This window comes from Arachis ipaensis, chromosome B04 (genome assembly GCF_000816755.2).
Source record: "Arachis ipaensis cultivar K30076 chromosome B04, Araip1.1, whole genome shotgun sequence".
NCBI lineage: Eukaryota > Viridiplantae > Streptophyta > Magnoliopsida > Fabales > Fabaceae > Arachis > Arachis ipaensis.
Window position 1 is genome coordinate 42490748 of NC_029788.2, and position 24241 is coordinate 42514988.

At 34.8% G+C, this 24241-nt stretch overlaps 2 protein-coding genes and 2 long non-coding RNA genes across 4 annotated transcripts; 3 read left to right on the top strand and 1 right to left on the bottom strand.

Annotated features, from left to right (window-relative positions):
* LOC107637774 lies at positions 5666-6350 on the top strand. Its single transcript, XR_001619516.2, has 3 exons — positions 5666-5749; positions 5901-6155; positions 6245-6350. It is a non-coding gene; the product is annotated as an uncharacterized LOC107637774 (long non-coding RNA).
* LOC110270622 lies at positions 10516-11859 on the top strand. The gene is made up of 3 exons (XR_002360260.1): positions 10516-10915; positions 11417-11456; positions 11707-11859. It is a non-coding gene; the product is annotated as an uncharacterized LOC110270622 (long non-coding RNA).
* LOC110271494 (zinc finger BED domain-containing protein RICESLEEPER 1-like) lies at positions 13509-14418 on the bottom strand. Its single transcript, XM_021122437.1, has 2 exons — positions 14130-14418; positions 13509-14050 (listed from the first exon to the last, which is right to left on the bottom strand). Exons 1-2 carry the CDS (start codon positions 14416-14418, stop codon positions 13509-13511), a joined length of 831 nt encoding a protein of 276 aa, XP_020978096.1.
* Positions 18731-20200, top strand: LOC107639308 (serine carboxypeptidase-like 50). The gene has a single exon (XM_021121133.1). The coding sequence runs from the start codon at positions 18794-18796 to the stop codon at positions 20111-20113; it is 1320 nt and encodes a 439-aa protein (XP_020976792.1). The 5' UTR covers positions 18731-18793; the 3' UTR covers positions 20114-20200.

A 24241-nucleotide genomic window follows, 5' to 3' on the forward strand; every position in this document is an offset into this window, starting at 1 on the left:
TTATAAAAAATTAAAGATTACATTATTAATTTTTAAAAATTGTAGATATTATTTTATCATTTAAAATATATATATAAACAAATTTAAAATATATATATATAATTCTTACTAATAATCAAATTTTAAATATTGACTAAAAATTAATTTCTCAAATTTAAACAAATTTAATTGTTAACCATAAATAAAAAGAATAAAAATCCAATTCGGTCCCTATCCATTTTCACGAAGGACAAGGCGATCTCTGTCAAAAAAAAATGGATACTTCAACCCTCAACCTTTTTATTTTGGGACAATATGACCCCTCCATTAAAAAATCCATTAAATAATTACGATAATTACTTTGGGAGGGGGTTATTTGTATTTAGTGGGGGTTGTAAATTCCCATAAAGTTCTTTTCAGTAATATGACCAACTATGACCACTACTACCACGATCTTCTTCATCCTTATCATTATTATTTCTACATCTACTCTTTTTATTGTGTAACCATACTTTATCATCATCGTTATGTTGTCTACCGCCATCATCACCAATACTAATATCATCAATATTAATGTTCTCTTATTATGTTTCTTGTTTGATGTTATTTTTTCCTTTAAAAGGTATTCATATCCTAATTACTTTTTTTTCTTGTGACATCATTCTCAACAATGGTCTTTGTCCACTCAACCACCACCAACAAAGAAATTTTTCAAAACTAAACTTATTAATAGTTTGTGGAAGTTTAAAACCCTTACAAATTACAAATAGAACCCTCACAAAACTAATTTTTGTTACTATTTAGCAGATTTTTTAATAGAGGGGTCATATTGTCCCAAAATAAAAAAGGTTGAGGGTTGAAGTGTCTATTTTTTTTGACAAATATTGCCTTGTCCTTCGTAAAAATAGACAAGGGTTGGGTTGGTGTTTACTTTCAATTTCACTTTTCACCTTCTGCCTCCTACAACTACTCATCCATAGCTTGTACTCTCAACAATAGAGCCCCTGGAAGAAGAAGAGCCCACTCCATCACCAATGTTATCCTCGTCGACTCCCCGTTAGCCTCTGTTCTGCCTTGTCTTCGCCTCGCCTTCACACTCACATCTACCAGCGTTGTCCTCTTCTGCGTCGTCGTTTATGCACATCTGCATCATCACCAGTTCCTGCTCTGTCATCCACGATGGTGGTGCTTTGCGTCGTCGTCGTTCGTGCTTGTCTACAATTGTCTTCCTCTCTTCTTCCGCGTCACTGTTCCTGCTCGTGCTGCTACTCTTCTTCTATTACTCTGGTCCCTGATCCTCTGCCTCTGCTACTCTAGTTCATCTCGACCATTCTCCTTCCTCCATGGTGATGCTCGACGTTGTCGTTCCCTAGTTGCTGCTCATCCCTGGGTTGTTGGTTTCTACTCTACTCACTGAAGGTAAATGTTATTTGAATATTGTTGCCTATAATATTATTTTTTGATATTCTTGTTATCTAGAAAATATTATTCTATAATTTGTTTGATAATTTACTTTTTTCTTCTTTGAAAAGTTAATTTTGATTCTATTTTTTGCTTCTTTGTTCTATGATTTTGATCTTTTTTTTTTTTTGCTTATTGTGTTTGCGAATTGAGTGTCTTATTGTGGCAACTACATTATCCTTATTAACAAAAATATAAATGCAATTTTGTTATTAATTTTATATATTTACAATGCATTGAATTAAAATAGTATGTATTGGGAGTTATAGAGAATTGGCTTGGAATTTAGTTTAGAACCCTTTGTGAGTGGTAGTCCTTGTAATGTTAGTTTATGTTTTTCTTGCTCCATTTTTCACTCTTTCTTTACATCCTTCTCTCTTTTGTTCTCATCTCTTACAGAAATTAGTCCAATAGTCAACTACTAAAAATATTAGATTAATTTTGGTATGCGTACCCCTGAATTTAGAAAGTGTCTCGATGAATTATTTTTGAAAATTGCCTTATCCTTGTCCCAAATGCAATAATATTTTGTTCAAACTTAGAAATAAAGTTCATCATCATGTGTGCCAATGGGGGAGAGTGTTCATATAAAATATGGGTACATCATGGTGAGAGCCTTTAAGATACATCAACTATAGGTGTGTCTGATTTAAAAGAGATTGATTGTTAAAGGAAGAATGATTCTGTCACTTATGAGATGTTTAACATACTGAGAGAAAAGACACTAGGAGAGACGCCAAGAGATTTTACTATCAACGTAGATGAAAATAGTTCAAAAGAATCTCATGAGGGGACAAAAAATTAACAAGAGATGCTAAGCAAAACCTGGATAGTGAGATTTCGAAATTATCTTTCATTGTTAAGTTATTTCAAATGAAATATCGATATGGATGGAGCAACAATTCAGTTGGTTCTTTATTTCTCTTTCTAAAAATCATATTTCCAAAGGAAAATACATATCCTACTGCTTTTATGAGGCTTGAAAAGTGATTCGAGATTTGGGATTAGATTACAAAAAGATAAATGCTTGTGTGAATGATTATATTTTGTTTTGGAGGCAAGCATATGCTAATCTTGATAAATGTCCAAAGTGCAAGCAATCTAGATGGGTGAAGGAAAAGGAAAATAAAAATGATGACTCTCGTAAGAAGAAGGTGTCCCAGAAAATACTAAGATACTTTTTGTTAAAACTTAGACTCCAAAGATTTCATCTGTGAAGAAACAACAGTAGCAATAAGGTGGCATAAAGAGAAGTGGCTTGATGATGGAGTCTTAAAACACCCAATAGATTCTATAGCATGTAAAAAATTTGATGAGGAATTTGAAGATTAAATAGAGATAATTGAAACTTTAGGGACTAAATTAAGACTCTCGTGCAATTTCAGAAATCAAATTGAATATATTTCTAGTACATTTGCTAACTGTATTAAGGCAATGACAAAAGTTAAGTCACTAACAAAAGTATAAATTTGACCATAAAAAATTAAGACACTGACAAAAGTGACCATAAAAGATTTAAAAGTAACTTGTAATCACAAAAGACAACATTTATTAGCTTAATCTAACCAAACATCAATTATTAGGTGTCGTCGTTAGTGATCCATCCTATTTGGCTCATTAGTGTCCTACATGGCGCTTTGACCTAGCAGTTACATTAAATAAATAGATTAAACTATTTTTAAAAAATTAATAATTAATTTAATGTGAATAACTCAACCATGGACCGTGACGCTTCATTTTGCCGGTTCTCGATAGGGGTGCACATGGGGTCGGGTGAAACTGGGTTCGTCTTGATCCGGACTCGACCCTTAGTAATGACTGAGTCTATTTTTAGAACTCTTACCCAGCCCTAAATCCAGTGAAATCACACTACTTTCAAACCATACTAAAACCAGATTTTGACGGGGTGAAGTCCGGATTTTGATAAATTTTATGTCAAAAAATTATGATGCACTCATTTATAAAAGAAGAAAAAAATACTTGTTACAGAGAAGTTGATAACCATACTTAAATTTGAATTTGTCCATAAATTATAATTTTATGCTTCTTTGATCTAATTTTTAATTCAAAAAATGTGATTAAAAATAAAACAATAAGCTTATAATCAATATAACATAAGATTGGAATTAATTTAAAATATATATACCATTTTTTGTCCCTCTAGGATGCATATGAACCGGGTGAAGTCGGGTTCGTCTTGACCCGGACCCAATCCTAAATAATGACCGAGTCTAATTTTGATACTCTTATCCAAACCTAGACCCGATGAAATGGCCGGGTCATGTGTACCCCTACCCCTAGTTCTCGGAAAGAAAAAGTCACTCCAAGCCCTAGCGGAGATTATATTCTTCAGCAACACTAATAAAAAGAACAAGATAAGATGACTTTCACGATTGAGGTTCTCTGACTCAGCCAACCATGAAAAATATCTCTAATAAATCAGAATCACTTTGAAAATTTTTTTGTCATTCATAGCTGCGATGAAGAAATCAATTATAAGGTCTTTCGATTCGCTGAGATTATGTTATTGTTGCATTTGGGTTTTTTTCCGAATCATAGGATACCGTTTGCATTCCTTCATTTTGTTTAAAATGGTGGACATTAGTTCTATTTTTATGCCCTGTTCTTTAGAATTAAAAAATAGATATTTTAAATTAGTCCTAATCATAATATGATTGAAACTTGTTTATGGAAGAAAAAAAGTTATTATGCTTGAAAAATTGTTCATTGAGTACTGAGTACACTTTGAGTACGTGTGGCATTGTATATATAAACTAGTCTCTTATTACTTCTTATGTTCGGTCGTTGCAAGTATATAATTATATATGCTAGTCTCTTATTACTTCTTTCAATTTGATTATTCTATTATTGAAATTTTACAACATTATGACAAATAAGAGAGCTATTGTTCAACATAAATTTAAAGATCATAGTTTGTGTTAATGAATTATTAATTTTAATTCTGAAACAGATGGCTACTACAGTCCACATTACATTAATGATCCATCATACAGAAAAGTTTTGGAGGGAAAAATGGAGAGATGATGTATATTGGAAGGGAAATATCAGAAATAGAGAGGATTAATGTCGAAATGCTGAACTAGTTTTTCATCAAAGATTTGTTGAAGGATATAAGTTACATTGAGGTTTCAGAATTTTATTGGTTGGAGTCTAAAAAGAATTTTAATGGAGGCTTGAAGTTACTTAGGGTGGACATGGATATCTTTAGGATGTATGAGCCTCCTGTTGCTAATGGAAAGAGGATAGAAGTTTATTATCAGCATCCAATAAACATTTCATAGGTTGTTGATGATGGTACTCCAATTATAAAATCTTCCCCTGCTCCTCCAAGTAATGCTGCAGTGACGACAGATAAGGTCTTAGAAAACCCTCACTCCAGTTAAGAAAAAAAAGAGTAGGAGATAGTGTTATTATTGAACAACCCCAACTTGACAAAACCTCTACATCTAAGTCCAACAAAAATTATTTCAGCCCACTGAACCCATCTTTTTCCCTCAACAATCCAATGTCCAACCACCACAAACTCATTGCCAAGTTGAAGAAGTACATATTGTCCAAAGAAATCAAACCCAAATCCAAAACCAATGTGCCGAACCTACCAAAATCAATGAGAAGCCCCTGTATGAGCATCTGTAGAAACTGGGGATGCTGAGAGTGTGCAGCCCAATTCTAGCTCCAAATCAATATCAACTACAACCCAAGTATCGGAAGCGGAATTGTTGACAAAATACCCTCGTACCATCTTCATCACAATCTTCTTCTTTGATTGCAAATAAATAAATTTCTTCAATATAAATCACAAAAACTCAAGACCCATTAAAAAAAAAGAGTAAAAGACAAATAGGTCCCTGACCTTTTAAAACGAGGACATTTTCGTTCCTCAAGATTGAAAAATACATTTCGATCCCTCACATTTTAAAATGGCTGACAATTATACCCCTCCGTCCATTTTGGGCCAAAAACGGCAATGGAGCCAGTTGACATGGAGGAGTAGAGAATGACGTGTCCGTTACACTTGCTGAAGTGGACTGGGACAAATTATTAGTGAACAAATTCGTCCCTTAATGGCCAAAACGACGCTGTAAGCATGAGTGAGCCCTATTTCATCAAAATGCAAGGTGGAAGCCATGGCTACTGCTGGTGCGATTGTCCATGAAAGAGTGAGGGGGGTTCTTCATCTTGCTTATCCTTTTTTCCATGTTTTATGAAGCTGCAGATTATGAGGAAACGTTTAGTTCAGAAAGCTTTTGACATGATTTTGGGAATATCTATGAGTGATAACAGGGAGGTATGTTCATATTTTGACGAATTTTAGTTGTACATATTCTGCCATTATCCCATTCTACATAGGATAAATTGCATTAACTTAGATTCACTAATACTATCCGTATGTCTATATGTGTTTATTCGTTTGACTAGATGTCTTGCTCTGTATGTAGGACTATGAGAAGTTCTGGGAGAATTTTGGCAAACATTTGAAATTGGGTTGTATTGAAGATCGTGAGAATCACAAACGCATCGCTCCATTGCTTAGGTTTTTCTCATCCCAAAGCGAAGAAGAACTGATCAGCTTGGATGAATATGTTGAGAACATGAAGCCTGATTAAAAAGATATTTATTACATTGCAGCCGATAGTGTGAATAGTGCAAAGAACACACCTTTCTTGGAGAGACTTGCAGAGAAGGATCTTGAAGTATAAGTTTGTTTTCTTTCCTAAGTTTATAACTTTGTACGGATTAATTATATCATTTCTTAATATTGGTGTTTGTGATTTTTTCTTAGGTACTGTTTCTGGTGGATCCAATTGATGAGGTTGCTATTCAAAACCTCAAGTCATATAAGGAAAAGAATTTTGTTGGTATTATCAAGGAAGACCTGGATCTAGGTGTGTTCCTATTGCGTAGTGTATGGGAATAACATATCCCAATTGCTTGATATACATCATGTTTTGGGAAAATGCTCATTTAGCCAATGGTATCAGTATTTTCATCAACCAAATATTTAGTAGTCCTTATTTTTCAGTGGATTCATCATGGCTTGGTTCTTCTTTATAGCTAGTTAAATTTGATTTGTTGTTTCTACAGGTGATAAGAATGAAGGGAAAAGGAGATGAAACAGGAATTCGGCCAAACTTGTGACTGGATTAAGAAACATTTGGGGGATAAAGTTGCAAGTGTGCAAATTTTAAACAGACTAAGCTCTTCACCCTGTGTTCTGGTGTCAGAAAAATTTGGTTGGTCTGCAAACATGGAGAGGTGGGTCTTCCTTTCTATCATATACTTAATGACAAATTTTTGAGGATTTTACATAACAAATTAACAATGTGCTCTATGTAATTTCCAGGCTGCATTCAAAACAAACCCTGATGATCAAGATGCCCTCAAAGCTATTGACCTTCTCTATGATGCAGCTTTGGTTTCCAGTGGTTTTACAGTAAGTTCATTGGCTCGGTTAATACTATTATTTTGAAAGTCATTGAAGTTGGGTTGTTAATGTGATCAAGGTGCTGCATATATTGGCTATTTTAACTTTACATGTGACATTATTTCTTGATGTGCTTTTGTGCGCGCAGCCTGATAATCCAGCGCAGCTTGGAGGGAAGATATATGAGATGATGGGTATGGCTCTGACCGGTAAATGGTCTGCATATTCTGCTCAGTCTCATCCGGCAGGAACCCAGCCCCATGTCCCTGAAACCGTAGAAGCTGAGGTGGTTGACCCTGCTGAGGCAAGCAGTCAGAAATGATCAAGAATTATAAGCATGTTTATATCATGCTATCTAGACTGAAGTGAACCCGCATAATTCCATGACAACGGCAATGGAAACCATCACAGAAAGTTTAATGGTCTTACATGAAATAGAAAAATAAGAAAATTGCAAAAGTCAAAGAGTGAAAATGGCAATGGAAACCATCACAGAAAGTTTAATGGTCTTTCATGGACGATCGCACCAGCAGCGGCCATAGCTTCCACCTTGCATTTTGATGAAATAGGGCTCACTCATGCTTACGGCATCGTTTTGGTCATTAAGGGACAAATTTGTCCACTAATAATTTGTCCCAGTCCCCTTCAGCAAGTGTAACGGACACGTCATTCTCTACTTCTCCATGTCAGCTGGCTCCGTTGCCGTTTTTTGCCCAAAATGGACGGAAGGGTATAATTGTCAGTCGTTTTAAAACATGAGGGATCGAAATGTATTTTCCAATCTTGAGGGACGAAAATGTTCTCGTTTTAAAAGGACATGGACCTATTTGTCTTTTACTAAAAAAAACACTTTATACATCACACCTATAGAGAACAACCGATGAACCATCTTCTAGGATCATTTAGAGTGTCATCTTCTAAGATTATTTAGAGTGCCAGATTGCAACAACACCACATTGAACCCACAGTTACATTTGCCATCAACTTTCATCCCATCTTTGCATCCTGCCTTCTAAAACAGGAAGCTCCAGTGCTACTCCCCGTCGAAGTAACACGGTTTAATCGTCTCTTTGTCATACCTTGCATTTTCTATTCTTCCCCAGGTTAGGTGTCCAATTTGTTAAATAGGGTTTTTAATCTAGTTGTTAAAAAAGATGATATAACCGTAAAACATTTGGGAATTTAGGATTATTTTGCTTTTTAATTTTTTAAAAATAATTTAATCTATTTATTTAATATAACTTCCAGGTCAAAGTTCCACGTAAGACACTAATGAGCCAAATAGGACCGATCACTAACGACATCACTTAGCAATTGATGTTTGGTTAGATTCAAGTTTCAACTAACGGATGCTGTCTTTTGTGATTACAAGTTATTTTTAAATTTTTCATAACGAAAAAAATCTCAGAAACATGCCACATCAATTTTATTATTTAATATAAAAATTTAATTTTAATATAATGGATGACACGCACCTGTAGGACAAATATGGGGGTTATAAGACTCCAAATTTTTGAAAATTTAAATAATAAGTTATTTGTAATATATTATATTTATTTTTTATTTTATTTTTAAAAAATTATTTTTACCAACGGTAATTGAATCAAAGTTATGAGATTTTGAATTTAAAATTAATTAGGATTTATATACTTTTCATAGTAATTGAATATTTTTTTATTTGGAATTTAAAGTGTTAGTAATTAAAAAATAATGGAGATTTGTTAATTTAATTTGAATAATTGAAATTTGGGATTTAATATTTTAATTTTATGAACTAAAAGAAAATTATATTATCTTTAATTTAAAATTAGAGAAGTTATTTGAAACTAATTAGTGAGTTTATAAATAAATAGTATTCTTAAAATTCATGATATTGGGTTAAATTAGGTTTCAAATTACTACTCTATCCCCTAATTTTATTAAAAAAAATTAGCAAATTATCCTTACCCCTCTTTTTCCAAAACAAACCATAACCCTAATTTTATCCATACTAACTCTCTCCTAACACATACACATGGTTGAGAACGAAAGAAAGAAAAAGAGAGAGGAAAAACAGAGAGGGAGAAGAAAGCAAGAAGAAGGGGGAAGGAGAACGATGCCGGTTAAGGCCATGCCGTCGTCGCAGTCGTTGAAGGGAGTCTGAGGAGAGAGAAGAGAAAGTGCGGAAAAGAGGGAGAGGCGTGGTGAATAGAGGAAGGAAAGAGGAGACAACGGAAGCCTCTGTTGCCATCGAAGGAGACTCCGCCGCTTCTGCCCAGAGCCATCGCCATTGCCGTTATTGAGGAGCCAAAGGAGAGAGAAGGAGCTCGTAGGAGAAACGCGACAGGGGAGGAACGGTTCCTCCGTCGTCATTGCCGAAGTTCCTGGTTTCTATCACGCCGCCATTGATGGTGAACTGAGCCACACTCTTATTGTTGGAACTGGCTGAGTTAGCACTACTGCCACTGGTAAGGATGTTCTTGCTTCTAGTTTCCATTTTTTTAATTTTTGGGGATGTTGTTGTCATTGTGTTGTTGTTGTAGTTTCGGCTGAGGTTTTCCATTATTACTGGAGCTACTGCTGCTCTATTCTTTTGTTCCTCTTAGATTACAATAAGTTTTTTTGTTTTGGAACCCTCGCCGTTAGTGTTTTGCTATTGGTTCATTAAAGATCTTGAGTTGTTGATATCATAGGGTTGAGTTACCGTAGTTGCATGTTGCATTTGTGGCTATCGCTACTGCAAGAAGTCCTCAGAACTGCTAGAACTGCAACTGTAAGCCGTGTTCAATGATGCTGCTGGCGCGAAAATGGTCAGAATTTCTACCACTGCTGCGAAATAAGAATAAAAAGGAGTTTGTCACGTACTTGAGTCACGATTGAGGTAAGGGTTATTGATTTTAATAAATTTGGAATGTTTTCAGAGTTTAAAACATATATGCAGTTGAGTTGATGAGCATTTTATGCCTCGGTTATCTCTATTAAAGTTTGATTCATTTGATTTTTATAATTTAAGATTTGTTTACGTAATTGAATGAAACTGGTAACAGTTTAAATAGGGATTTAATATTCTAATAATAAAATTAATTAGTAATAATGCTTGATACCTCTTGGTGGTGGATTAAGACTTGAACAACTTGTTTATTGCCCTAATGTGTGAAAATTTAATAAATTAAAGATAAATTAAGATTAGAAAATAAATACATTGATATAGGAACTGTGTTTGGCATAGGAAAGGTTGAGAATTCTTGAATGTTTTGAATGGTTGAGAAGGATTGAGAGATGTTCGGTTTGGATGGAACCCTTGAAGGGTGGCAAACTCCGAGTTTTAGGAGAGGTTCAGCCGAAATTTGTATAGGAGTTTGAGTGAAATTGAATAATAAGAATAATGGAAGCTGGTGCTATTTTCATCATAGTTCTGAAAACCGAACCAGACCGATAGGATCAATCGGATTAATCGAAAACTGATCACTAAGCCGGTTTGGTTAGCCTGATAAACCGCCTAGCAAAAAATTGGTCAAAAAACCGATCGAACTGGTGGTTAACCAGTGAACCGCCAGAATTTTTGGCCAATTTTTTGAAGGATTTCTGGTTCAAAAACCCATCCAAACGGTGTCGTTTTAAATTCCTAAAAAAAAAAGCAAACCCTAAATCCCCACTCCCCAACAAACCCAAGCCCCATTCCTCTCCTCTCTGAAAATGAAGTGAAAATTGGAAATTGAGAGAACAAAGAACCCTAGCCCCCAGCCCCGCAACCACCGCAGCCCCATAGCCCACAGCCACACTTCGTTGTCATCACCGAACTCGTCTTCATTAGGTAGAGGCGTCGCATGCAGAAGCTCTGTCGCCATCACATGGGCTGTGTCGCCATTGTAGGAAGCTCTGTCGCCGTCCTAGGAAGCTGTGTCACCGTCCTAGAAAGCTCCCTGCCGTCATGTGAAAGCTCTATGACCGTCGTCGTCTCTTCTATTTGAGCGCTCTCTCTCTCTTTCTGTTTGTCGGTGTCGTCGTCTCCTCTGTCGTCGCCGTCACTCCCCTTCCTCCTCGCCGCCGGTAAGTACTATGACTTGGATTTTGATAATACTTAGATTTTGATAATACTGTGTTCACCGGCGTCGCCACCTCCTCGTCGTCTCCTCTGTGTTTGCTGGTTTTACTATTGTTAATAATTGAGTTGCTAATTTAGGATTTGTCATTCTGAGTTGTTGATTTGTTAATTTTTTCTTGATTTTGTTAAATTTTCTACAAAGATTTTGTTATTGCTGAGTTGCTAATGTTTATGAAACTAGAGTTGATTATAATGATTCTAGATTCTGAATTGCTATTTTTGTTGATTTTGGAGTCTGATTGCCAAGACAGAACTTTTGTTGTTGTTGCATTCTTTTTTTTATTTTGTTGATTTTAACCATTGTGAGTTGCTATTTTTGTTTTTTTATTTTATTTTTGTTAATTATAATAATTCTGAGTTGTTTTTTATTATTATGATTTTGGACTAATATGTTGAATATGATTTATGCGCGCCTGCTGGTGTTGATGCTGCCTTTAGCGCACCAGTAGGTGGTGTCCTTTTTGTCCTTAAAGAGGCAGCTTCATGGTATCTATCTATTTCTGTTTAGACCATTCATTCTTTCTCTCTTAATCTCATACTATCTATAGCTTGTAAATTTGATATTGAGTGAAAGAAAAACTTACTTACCAATCCAATTTTTCTAACATTCTCTATAAGATGTTAATTAGATGCAAGAGTTTATGTTGCTTTGATCATCAAAGTGTAAAAAGAGTAACAAACAAAGATGTTACATAGCATAGCTTGAAAACTTATCATTTTCTTTCTTTTTCTTTAGGTGGAGGAGTGCTCTTCTGTGGAGGACATTTTTCACCACAGCAGTAGTTGTTATTGTTTTAAGAGCTACAATTCAGCTTTGTGCCACCAGTAAATGCAGCTTATTCGGAGAAGGTGGTCTGATAATGTATGATGTTGGTTCTTCCAAGGTAACATACAGCTAGGGGTAGAAACAGGTCAGGCCAGGTCAGGCTTTACTCTTAACAGGCCAGGCCTGTAATAGAGTATATTGGCCTTAGCTTGGCCTATAGCCTGGTATAGGCTTTTTAATGAGTACTAAGCCTGGCCTGTTGTTAAATTTGGCCTGGCCTGAACCCTGTCAATAGGCTTTTTTTTTTAATAATAATTATATTTAAGATATAATTCAATTTTTAAAATTATAAAATATAAAATAATAAATTTATGAATAATATTGATACAAAATAAAGACAAAATATCGATAAATAACTACTATTGATTAAAAAAAGATAATATATATGAATATATTCCCACTTGACTACTTCTAAAATATGTAACATTTCAAAATAATAGACTTCATCATTATCAAGAGTTGTAACAAACCAACTAAACATAATATCAAATAAAAGCTAATAACTACTTAAATCAAAATACAATAAAGGAAATGTTGAACAATTAATCGATTAACCCTCCAAGCTTACAAGTGATTTAATCTTCCTGTTCCAACACCTTGAAAAAAAAAAAAGCAAACATACATATATCATTAGATTTTTAAATAATATAAATGTAACAAATATTTTTTTTATTAGTACAAAAGAAAAGCTAATAACTACTTAAATCAAAATACAATAAAGGAAATGTTGAACAATTAATCGATTAACCCTCCAAGCTTACAAGTGATTTAATCTTCCTGTTCCAACACCTTGAAAAAAAAAAAAGCAAACATACATATATCATTAGATTTTTAAATAATATAAATGTAACAAATACTTTTTTTATTAGTACAAAAGAGAATGTTTAAAATAAAATTGTGGTCATAATTTTAGTATAAATTATATGATACCTCATTTATATATCATGAAAAATTCAACTTTATTATTCTAACTACTCACATCATTCCAATATCAATATTTTCACATTTAAAAAGAGAAAATATTTTCTATAATATAGATACTTAGTCAAAAAGAGAAATATTAGAAAGTTGATTTTTAGCTTTGTTTTTTTTTTTTTCAAACCATACTTGTTCCGAAGCCAATCTCCTCCACAAATGAGAGCTTCAATGGACTCTTGATTTAGTCGAGAACGGTATTCATCAATAACTCTTCCTCTAGCACTAAATGAAGACTCTGAAGCCACCGTTGAGACAGAAATTGCTAATATGTCCGCTGCCATTTTAGGTAAAACCTTGGATTTCAGGCTATTGTTTTTCCACCACTCCAAAGCACTAAAAGACTTAGAATTGCCTTCAGGAATGTAAGCACTCTCATCAAGATAAACTTCTAATTCAGATTTCGTTGGATGAATGGTTTCTTTTTCTCGAACCATATTCAACATTTCATCAATTCCACTAATTTCAGAACTAACCACATTAGAAGAAGCAACTAGACTATTAGTGTTAACTCCACTTATTATTGTCTCACCATGACAATTTTCAGCATATTCATCATACATTTCTTGCAATTTATTCTTCACTTTGTCAACATTTTCAGCAGCCACATGCTCAGGTTTGTAGATTAAAGGAAAACAGAATGTAATAACATGTAATTTGCACCTAGGATCTAAAATACAAGCAAGAGACATTACCATATTGCATTCTCCTCAATATTTGTCAAACTTTTCTTTCATTTAGGTTGCCATTTCTCTCATGAAGGAATCTCTATCTTCAATAGCATCATCAATTACTTGTTTCACTCTCCAAACTTCAGGAAGGTACAAGTTTGCAGTAGGATACTCACTACCAGAAATGACATGAGTAGCAAGATTAAAAACTTTTAAAAGTTTACAAATCTTCTCAACTTTTCTCCAATCCTCTGATGATGGTTCGTAATTGTAGTGGGGTTCTCTTTTCTTATACACAGGAAACACAAATTTAAACTTCAAAGCCACAGATAACATATTGTAAGTAGAATTCCATCTTGTGGGACAATCAATGATGAATTTTTTCTCCTTCAAACGCTTGTTTTCAGCAATCTCAAGAAATGTTTTAAATCTTGAATCATTAAAATTGACATACTTGACACTCTCACAAACTTTCTGAATAATACCTTTAATTTTACCTAGCCCATCTTGTACCAACAAATTCAGAATGTGTGCACAGCACCTAATATAAAACAAACTACCACCAACAGGTAATGAGTTGTTATCTGAAATAGTATCCTTTAAGAGCCCTTAGACATGAATCATTATAGGAAGCATTGTCAACAGATACTGAGAAGACTTTGTTTTCAATTCCCCAAGTCTTCAAACACTTGAGAATAGCATCCACAACATCAATGCCACGTCTAGGAGCAGGTACCTGAACAAAACTCAAAACCCTTTTTTGAAGATTCCACCCTGCATCAATAAAGTGACCTGTGATAACCATATATTCAACAATTTGATGGCTTGATCTCCACATGTCAGTTGTCAAACTTATCTTCCTAACACCTTGTAACAAAGCCTTCAATTGTTTCTTTTCAGCCTCATATATTGCCAAGCAATCACTTCGAGCAGTTTTGCGAGAAATTTTATGAAATTCAGAACATCCAAACTTCATCCTCAACAATGATGAAAGGATGCTCATGAACCATAATTGCTGCAGCAATTATTTGTCTCATCTTTTCTTAAGAATATCTTGCACCTGGTGTCACAAAGGGATTAACACTTGAATTGGAAGGTTGAAATGGAATCAATGGTTGCTTTTTTTGTGCAGCAACATGCAATCTCCTTTGTAAGCAACTACTAGAATGCATCCATAAATGTGAAGTACTAGATCCTTTTCCAGCGTAAGAAAACATAGATTTGCAATACTTGCAAATAGCTTTTGTACCTTCAGAACTTTCAACTTGATCAAAATCGTCCCAAATTGGTGAAGTCTTCTTCCTTTTTTTTGTAACAACAGTTTCATTACAACCATTTTCATCAGTGACGGGTTGATTTGTAACAGTTGTTGTCTGTGTTGGTGCTGATGTAGTTGTTGGTGTTTGTAATGGTGCAATGCCAGTATCTGTTGTTGGCATTGTTGGTACTGACCGATTAATTTCTTCTCTATTTAAAGAAATAGAATTAGCCAATGGATTACTTGGAGTTACAGATTCAGTCATTTCTAAAGCCTATTATAATACCTAAACAAAAATTAACAGACAATATTATCTTATGATTTTTTTTACTTTCATAATATCAATGGCATAAAGTAAGAACCTTTTAATGAAGAAAAAATTGATAAAATTTTATGTTCGAAAAAGTAGAAATAATATCGCAACACAAACAAAAAATCGAACTTAAAAGAAGATCTTTGACAGAATAAAACAATAATTGATGAAAAATAATTAACATTATAACAACAAATATAAAAAAATAATAAAATAAAAAATAATGACATGAGAAAGAAGAAGAAGTACGTACAGTCAAAGGAAGAAAGGAAGAGAAGATAAAGAGGATGGTAGTCGGGTGGAAGAGCATGTAAAGTAGAGAAGAGAAAATGACCGTGTGTATGTTTATTTCTTTATTAATGTGGAGGGAAAATTTTTAGAATTATTTTATTTGATTGACTTTTGATATTCCAACATCAAAGATTAAAGATATTACAGTCTCAGGCCGGCCTGACAGGCCCAACAGGCTATTTCAAAAGCCTAGACTTTTTCAATAGCATGAGCCTGGGCCTATTTCCTATCAGGCCAGGCCAGGCTGTAGACCCCTGGTAGGCCGCCTGGCCTATTTCCACCCCTACATACAGCGCTGGCGACGTACTAGCAGCAATACTATTGGGAGTCATTGGAGGAGTTCTTGGAATTAATAAGTAATTGATTATCAAGTTATTTCTTTTGGTCTTAGAAAGCATGAAACTCAAAGCATCTCAGCTCCATTGATAAAAGATTATATGTTGAATTTATATATTTGAAATTATATATAGGTCTTTTAATAATTTATTTAGTATTTAATTAAATCGGTTGAACTTCGATTGAATTCCGGTCAAACCAACGAACCAATAAATTAGTAATCTTATCGGTTTATTGACCGGTCCGGTTCTCGCAACTTTGATTTTCATAAAGACTAGAGACTTTGTTTTGAAGTTCTATTTGATTAACTTTGATCAAAGAAGTTTATTTTGGGGCTCTTTAGTGAATTGAAAGCAATGGAAGTGATTGTTTTAAGAATAAACAATTATGATGTTCCAATTAAGATTTTGATTGAAAGATAGAGTGATTTTGAGTCTTTTTGGAGAGTTTTAAACTTAAAATAGAAATGAAGTTAGTTTGATAACTTGGTTAAAGAAAAATGAGTTTTATTTGAGTAATTCTAACTAAAGAGTTGTGTTTTGAGGATTTTAAATGAATTTAAAATAATGAAATTAATTTGTGGCTTTAGTTATTAGATTTTGAATAACAACAAAAAGAGTAAACAAGTAATTAAATTTAACTTGGAAAGAGATTTAATTATTTAGTTGAAGATTTAAAAAGTTAATTAATTATTAATTCAAGGGTTGAGAATATGAGGTGTGATTATGACGTTTTGATAGAGCTAAACATAAGAGTTGAAAAAAAAAAGTTATTTAAAGAATATGATGACAAGATTATGATTTCTAAGAGTCATGGAATAAATGTTAAGTATCTTTAGGTCTATCTAGGGATGGCAAAATTTTTCGAGACGTAGGGATCTCTGCGGGGACTGTCCCGAATGGGATCCGATTGTGGAGAATTTTTTCCGCGGGGATGGGGATGGGGGACAAAATTTCACCGAAGCAGGCGCGGAGACCTGAGCAGGGATCCCCGCCCCGTCCCCGCTATTCCCCGAAATTTATGAATTCCTTGAATTATCCTTAATAGTTTATTTCTCATATATTTTTTTAGACATTTCTCACACACACATATATATATATAGAAACCCAAAACTCCTAATCTTTATTTGCATAACCCTTCTTCAATTCAGAGATTCCTAAGGCAGTCCATACTTCATCCAACCTCTCTGTAGCCACCCCCTTGTCACCCTTCTCACCGCATCGTCACACCTCACCGTGCCATCACCCTTATCGCTAGTGACGGACCCAGAAAAATTTAGTTGTGGGGGCAAAAATATAATAAAATTTAGGTATAGATATATTTTTTTGTTCCTACGATACCCAACAAATTAAGGATTAATTATCAAAAATTTGAATTTCATTTAAAAGAGCCAATGAGTTACTATATATACGAGACGAAATTCGAACTCACAACACTTGCTTAAGTGGACGACTAAGCTAATATAACTTAATTTAATTATCAGCTAATTAACTAATATAATAAAATTAATTATCACTTTTTTTGAGTTTATTTATTTATTTAATTTTTTATTTTATGCTAAATCAAATTTAATAATATAATTATTATTAAATGTTAAGTTTAACAAAATATTTTTTTTAACATAAAACATAAAAAAATATTTATATTTTATTTTAAAACATATATATATATATTAGTGTTTCTTTTAAACCTTGTGGGGCAAATGCCCCCTCTTCCATCAATGTAGGTCCGTCCCTGCTTACCACGTCGTAATTTTTTTATGGTGTTTCTTTTCGTAATTTTGCCGTCGTGTCCATTCTCCTCTCTGTTGCCGCGTCTCCCACCTCGTTTACTACTTTGTCCTTTGGCTCGTCGTTGCGTCCCATTGCGTTATTTCGAAAGAAGTCACCATCGTGTCATTTAGACTTTTTGTATAAAATCTTGCAGTTTTTGTATAAGATAGATACTTGCAGCTCTATTCATATGGAAATTAATAATTAGTTAGAACTATTATGTACATGGGGAATGGGGTCCCCGAGGGGAATAGGGCCCCGTGGGAAATGGGGATGGGGAGCAATATTCCCCCACGGCGGGGAATGGGGCGGGAATAGTAAGCAAATCTGAGGGCGGGGATGGGGAGCAAGGAGGCATCCCCGCCCCCGCCCTGCCCCATTGACATCCCTAGGTCTATCCTAAATGGAACTTGAGAATCTTAAAAGTTTGGTTTGTTAGCTTTTAAAGTGACTAATTAAAGAAAGATATGACGAGATTGAATGAGAAAAAATTGAGATTGATTATCGATGATGTGTTTGAGTTAGCTTGAGGTTAACTATGAATGATTATGTGTATGAGTTAGTTTATTTGCAACCTTGACCTCGAGTTTAGGGTATTATGTTGGACGCTTCATACTTGCAAACCGTATGCAACGGTCTAAGCCCAAGCCAGTGAATATTAAACATTAATGCGAAATTACGGATTTGGGGTTCCGTTTCTATTTTTTATTTTGTGAATTTTTTTAAAATTAAAAATATTTTTATTTTTGGGATATATTCGAATTCCGATCTAATCCTATTCACAAATGTACGAATTGGATCGGATGAGATCCAAACACAAAAAATATAAATATTAAATTCGATCCGATCCGATTCGTATGCAACCTAATAAAAGCCATTTTTTCCCCTATCAATTCTCGTTCTCTCCAATTTTTTTGTTTACACTCTCGATCTTAGTTTATACTTTTTTTTTCCCCTATCTTAGTTTATCCTTTATAGTCAAAAAACAGCTTCATTCATTTCACCAATTTTTTTTCCAAACCTAACAACTTTCATTTCATCCCGTTTTGTCCACGCAGCTAATGATGCACGTTGCAGAAACGATTTTTTGGTCTGGAAAATTCCAAAATTGCCCACGCAGTAAACTCTCCAAACTTTACCACACTTAAGCTTAATCCACTGCTACTGCATCCAGAGATTTGCCTTGCCACCTGTCATCACATCATTGGTCATTCAAATTTCAGTCACTCTTAGCCACCCGATCCCGTACCACCATAAAAGTACCCTTGATATTTTATCGAATAATCAAACGAATCCGGGCTTATATATACTCCCAAAATATTACGAGGTTGGAATCAAGCAATCACCTTCAATCCACGTTCCAATTTACTTTGTCATCATCATGAATACTCTTTTCTTCATTATCTTCTTTTGCTTATGCATTCAAACCCATGCATCAGCTTCTTCGAATTCTTCCAAATCAAACACACTGTTTCCAAAAGAAGCTCACCCCACAAAATCAGGTTACCTTTCTGTCAGCAAAACCTCTTCTTCCGCCTTCTTCTACACTTTCTATGAAGCTCAGAACTCGACCTTGCCTCTCTCCAAAACCCCGCTTCTCATTTGGCTCCAAGGTGGCCCTGGAAGCTCCTCGATGATTGGCAGCCTCTATGCAGTTGGACCATGGCGTATCACAGAATCCATCACCTTTGAACCCAACCCTGGTGCTTGGAACAAGTTCTTTGGCGTTCTCTTTCTTGATAACCCCATTGGCACTGGATTCAGTATAGCCTCATCACCGCAAGAGATCCCAACGAATCAAGAAGGTATTGCCAAACACCTTTATGTTGCTCTTACAAGGTTTCTTCAACTTGATCCTGTTTACAAACACCGCCCTATTTATATTGTTGGCCAAAGTTATGGAGGAAAGTATGCGTCTACAACTGGAAATTACATATTGAAAAGAAATGCACAGTTGCATGCTTCTAAAAGAGTGAATCTTGTTGGTGTGGCTATTGGGAATGGAATAATTGAGGCAGTGACCCAATCACGCACGCATCCGGCTAATGCTTATTATGAGGGTCTAATCAATGAGAGGCAAAAGAGTGAGTTGGAGAAGGATCAACTGGAAGTAGTTAGGTTGGCACAGATTCAGCATTGGAGTGAAGCAACGATTGCATGGCGAAGACTCCAGGGGAAGTTGCAAAACATGTCAGGGCTGGCTACTTTGTATGATTACACAAGGAAAGATCATCCTTATCACTATCAAGATTGGGTTACTCAATTCTTGAATATAGCTGAAGTGAAGAAGGCATTGGGCGTGAATGAACCTCAAGTGTTTAAATCGAGCAGCAGTAATGTTGGGGAAGCATTGCTAGGAGATATAATGAAGAGTGTGAAGTTTATGGTGGAGGAGTTGTTGAAGAGCAACACTATTAGGGTGTTGTTGTACCAAGGTCAACTTGATTTGGTCGCTGGTCCGGTTCAAACTGCGGCATGGGTGAATACTATGAAATGGGAAGGGATTGAGGAGTATGTGAATGCAGAGAGGAAGATATGGAGGGTGAATGGAGAGCTTGCTGGCTATGTCCAACAATGGAAGTCACTCACCAATGTTGTTGTCTTGGGTGGTGGCCATCTTATGCCTGCTGACCAGCCTGTTAATGCTCAGACAATGATACAAGATTGGGTCTTGCAAAGGGGTTTGTATCAAAATGTGTAACAAAAACATGTACCTAAAAATTGTTGTTGTATTGAAAAGGAAAAATTATAAATAGATAAATGAATAATTCAAGTTACCCCTTAAAAATAATTTGTTGACCTTTAAATTAATTATATCCCGCAGTATTTTAGACTTCTTTTGTGTATTCAAGTATTATTACTACGAAGGCAAGTTATAACTCAAATGATATAATCTCTCCATACTCAATTAAGAAGTTGCGAGTTCGAATCTCTGCATAATTAATTAATATATATATATTCAAGTTATTTAACTAATCGAGTAGCTTTCACTTAATTCACCCTTCACGCGCTATTACTTATAACAAACTTTTAACTTAACACGCAAATGTATATAACTGCCTTTTTCATGTGGATTTTGTTTTTTTTCTTGAATTTTTTCAGCATTTTCTGCGTCTTTACATTCTGTTTCATCTCTGCATTCTTTGCGTTTCTCTTCCTTCTTTATGTTCTTTTCGTTCAAGTTTAATGCTCTTTTATCTAATTTGAAGATTTGAATCAAAGTTTTTGAAATCAAGCTGTGAAATCAAGTTTGAACAGGTATGTCGTTATCGAAGATAATGAATGATTCAAGTTCAGACTGTCAATTGAACCAAAGTAAAGTGGATTATTGTTTTGAATTGAACTAAGTAGCTGAAGTCTGGTTCGATTCTAGTTACTGTAGTTCGTTAGTAGTTTATGATTCTGTAGGTGAATAAAGTTGTTTTTCTCTTTGAAAATTGCTGGTTTGAATTGAATGAAAGGCAGGAGTTCTGAATCTGAATTATTATTGTGATGAATCTGTCTCATTCTTATTTTGGTGTATTTCTATTTAAAAATTGGTGTATTTTGGTAATCTTGCGGTGTGTTTTTAGGTTTAGACTTTCAATTGAACCAAGCCGAATTGTATTATTGTTTTAAATCGAATCAAGTGGTAAGGTTAGTTTGAATCTAGGTAATGTAGTTTGTTAGTTGTTTATGATTCTGTAGTTGAATAATTTTATTTTTGTTTGTGAAAATTATTGTTAATAGTTGATGGTTTGAATTTGAATGTAATGTACAAGTTTTGAATCTGATTTTATTATTTTGATGAATTTATTTTGTTCAAAGTTTCGGAGTATTTTAGATTCTAATATGGTGTGATGGTTATCAGTGCCTAAGAAAAGGGGGAGTTGAATCTTAGCTACTTCTTCTGCTGAATATTGCTTTTTCTTTCTCAAGAGAACTTAGGAGATATTTTCACTTTTCTCTCGTGGTCAACTGAGAGACATTTTCATTTTTGTCTCCTTAGTAACAGAAACAAAAAAGTAGAAGGGAAGAAAAAATAACACCCATATGTATCCTGGTTCAGCTACAAGGTGCAATGTAGCCTACATCCAGTCTCCATCACAATAGTGACGGAATTTCACTATCTTTAACAAATTACAAACACCAATTCCTTCCCTAGGATCTACCCAATCCTATCTGGGACAAATCCAGATTCTAACCCCAACTTGAATTTGACTAGACCTTAATCTAGCTTTCAACTGCAAAGTGCTAACCCAACTTGTAAGGGAATCTCCACAGGATCATGACATAAAACAGAAAGATGTACAAAGAACCTCTGAGACATCTTATGACTTTTTCTCACTGTTTTAACTCACTGCCGTTTACCTCTCATTGGCTTTTTCTTACAAACCTCGCCATGTTTGCCTTTTACAATGAGACTCAGACAGATCCAAACTGAGAAAAAGAAAATACAAAATAAACTACATGAAGGAGAAGAACTCTAACAGCTTGGGTAGCTATGAGAGTGAACTCTATGCTTTTCACTTACTCTCCTTGCCTTCAACCCTTGGCCATTCACCCTTAATATAGAAGGGTGAAACTTCCAAGGTTGAAACAAGTTCAACCCTCACAATAACTTCTTCTCAAATATCAGAGTAGCAGCGGCTACAACAGAGGAGAGAGAGGACCGAGGCTGTTGCATGCATGCTCACCTCTTCTCTCTCATCCTTTTTCTTCAAACTTCTTCAATCTTGACCATTGAGCTTGTCTTTGGCCCCAAGTTTTGATTTTGACCGTCGATGTGCCTCTGAACCATATAGGCTTCACGTTCTCCATTGTTACCTCTTCCATGCTTGAGACCTTGAAGATTTCTTCTTTGATCCTCGGTGTAGCACAAAGGAGGAAAAAAAATTTTTTGTTGTGTTTCACCAAGATAGATTTACTTCTTGACTGAAGCCTTCTTTCTTGCTTTGATTTATCTTCAAAATCTGATCTCTGAACCTTCCATTTTCTTCTTTTTTTTTCTTGGATGAACACGTGATGTGACTGAAGCAAGAGAGAGGAGGGAGAAGAGAGAAACTTTCGATAAAAGCTTTGAATGAAATTAAATTAAATTGAATTCTAAGTTCCAATTACCAAGGGATGGAGTAACCGAAGAATGCTTTGAGAACCTTGGGTTTCTTTTTCTGAATCATCCATTTTGGTTCATGGGCTTGTGATTTGGACTTGTCTATTCTTCCTTAGTCTCAAGGTTCAGCCACTTGTTGTGAAATAATTTTTGCACAGGGCTGAATTTATTTAATGATCAAGTTGGGCTTGTTGAACTTAGGCCACTATGAAAATTAAGTTGCTTTTCTTGCACACTCACTAAATTCATCAAACAAACAATTGAAAACAATTTATTAAACACTTTTTAATAATGTTTATTCATCATATTAAACTAATATAAGTTTTTCAAACCCAACAGTCTCCCCCTTAATGACAAACATTATTAAAACTTAATTGAAAATATTAGGATAGAGTACTTCCCTTTGAAGATTCGCAGATTTCTCCCTTTTTTCTTATGTTCAATAAGCTCCCCATCAATATGTGCTTGATTAACCTGATTAACACACATATTCATAGAAACAATGCCTATATACAAGCTCTAAAAAATTCCTAAAGGATGATTAAAATTTCAAAAATTGGAGCTTTTTAATACAAAGCCATTTTTCCACAAGTCAAAGCACACAGAATTATTTAAGAACAGGGGTTAATGATGCTCCATAAGCCAAACTGCCCATATACATTTGAGCAAAAAATACTTTTGTCAAAACAATCAAAGCTCAAAACTGAAATCAATCCATTAAAACAGAGAGCTCAAAATAGAGCCAAATTAGAGCATCAATAAGAGCCAATAACAGGGCAGTAAAAAAACAGAGCACCAATAACAAAAACAGAGCATCAATAGTAAAACAAAAAACTGTTTAAATTCAGTCCCTTTTCTCCCCCTTTTGTCATCAAGGAGGGACACCTGCAAGTAAAATAGATCAAGCAATGCAGTCCAAAATGATAATTCATGCATAACAAAGAAATAGTACCAAAGTTAAGTTAGTTACAGTCATCCAACATAAATCAAAGTTCAAGACAAAAAAAAAGTCCATAGTTTCAAATTCAGAGAGAGCAAAATAAGGAATAGTCAACCACAGCAGCAGGGAGCAAACTAGGCATCAGAGGTCTCTTCATCAGATTCCAAAACATTATCTTCTTTCTCGGAGGGAGCCATGTCCTCATTAACGGAATCCAAATGCTTTAAGAGCAAGTTTACCCTTTCATGAGATTTTAGCCAAGCCTTTTCATTTTGCAATGCAAGCTTTCTAGCTTCTTTGCTGGGTTTTACCATTTGCTTGAACATGGTAGCAAACTCCAAGAGAACATCTTTAATCATTCCAGAGAAGAGATATTTGTAGGAATCAGATGTTCCAGCAACAGAGGGAGATGGAAGACTTTCATCCTAACTTTCAGACAAGGCTGGAGCCTGGTGCACAAAATTGTGATCATCAACAATGGCGCCAAAGACTTGGAGCTCTCAAACGTGAATCACACTTTGTCACAATTCCGCACAACTAACCAGCAAGTGCACTGGGTCGTCCAAGTAATACCTTACGTGAGTAAGGGTCGATCCCACGGAGATTGTCGGCTTGAAGCAAGCTATGGTCATCTTGTAAACCTCAGTCAGGCAGATTCAAATGGTTATGGAGAATTGATAATTATAAAATAGAATAAAGATAGAGATACTTATGTAATTCATTGGTAGGAATTTCAGATAACCGTATGAAGATACGTTGTTCCTTCTGAACCTCTGCTTTCCTATTGCCTTCTTCCA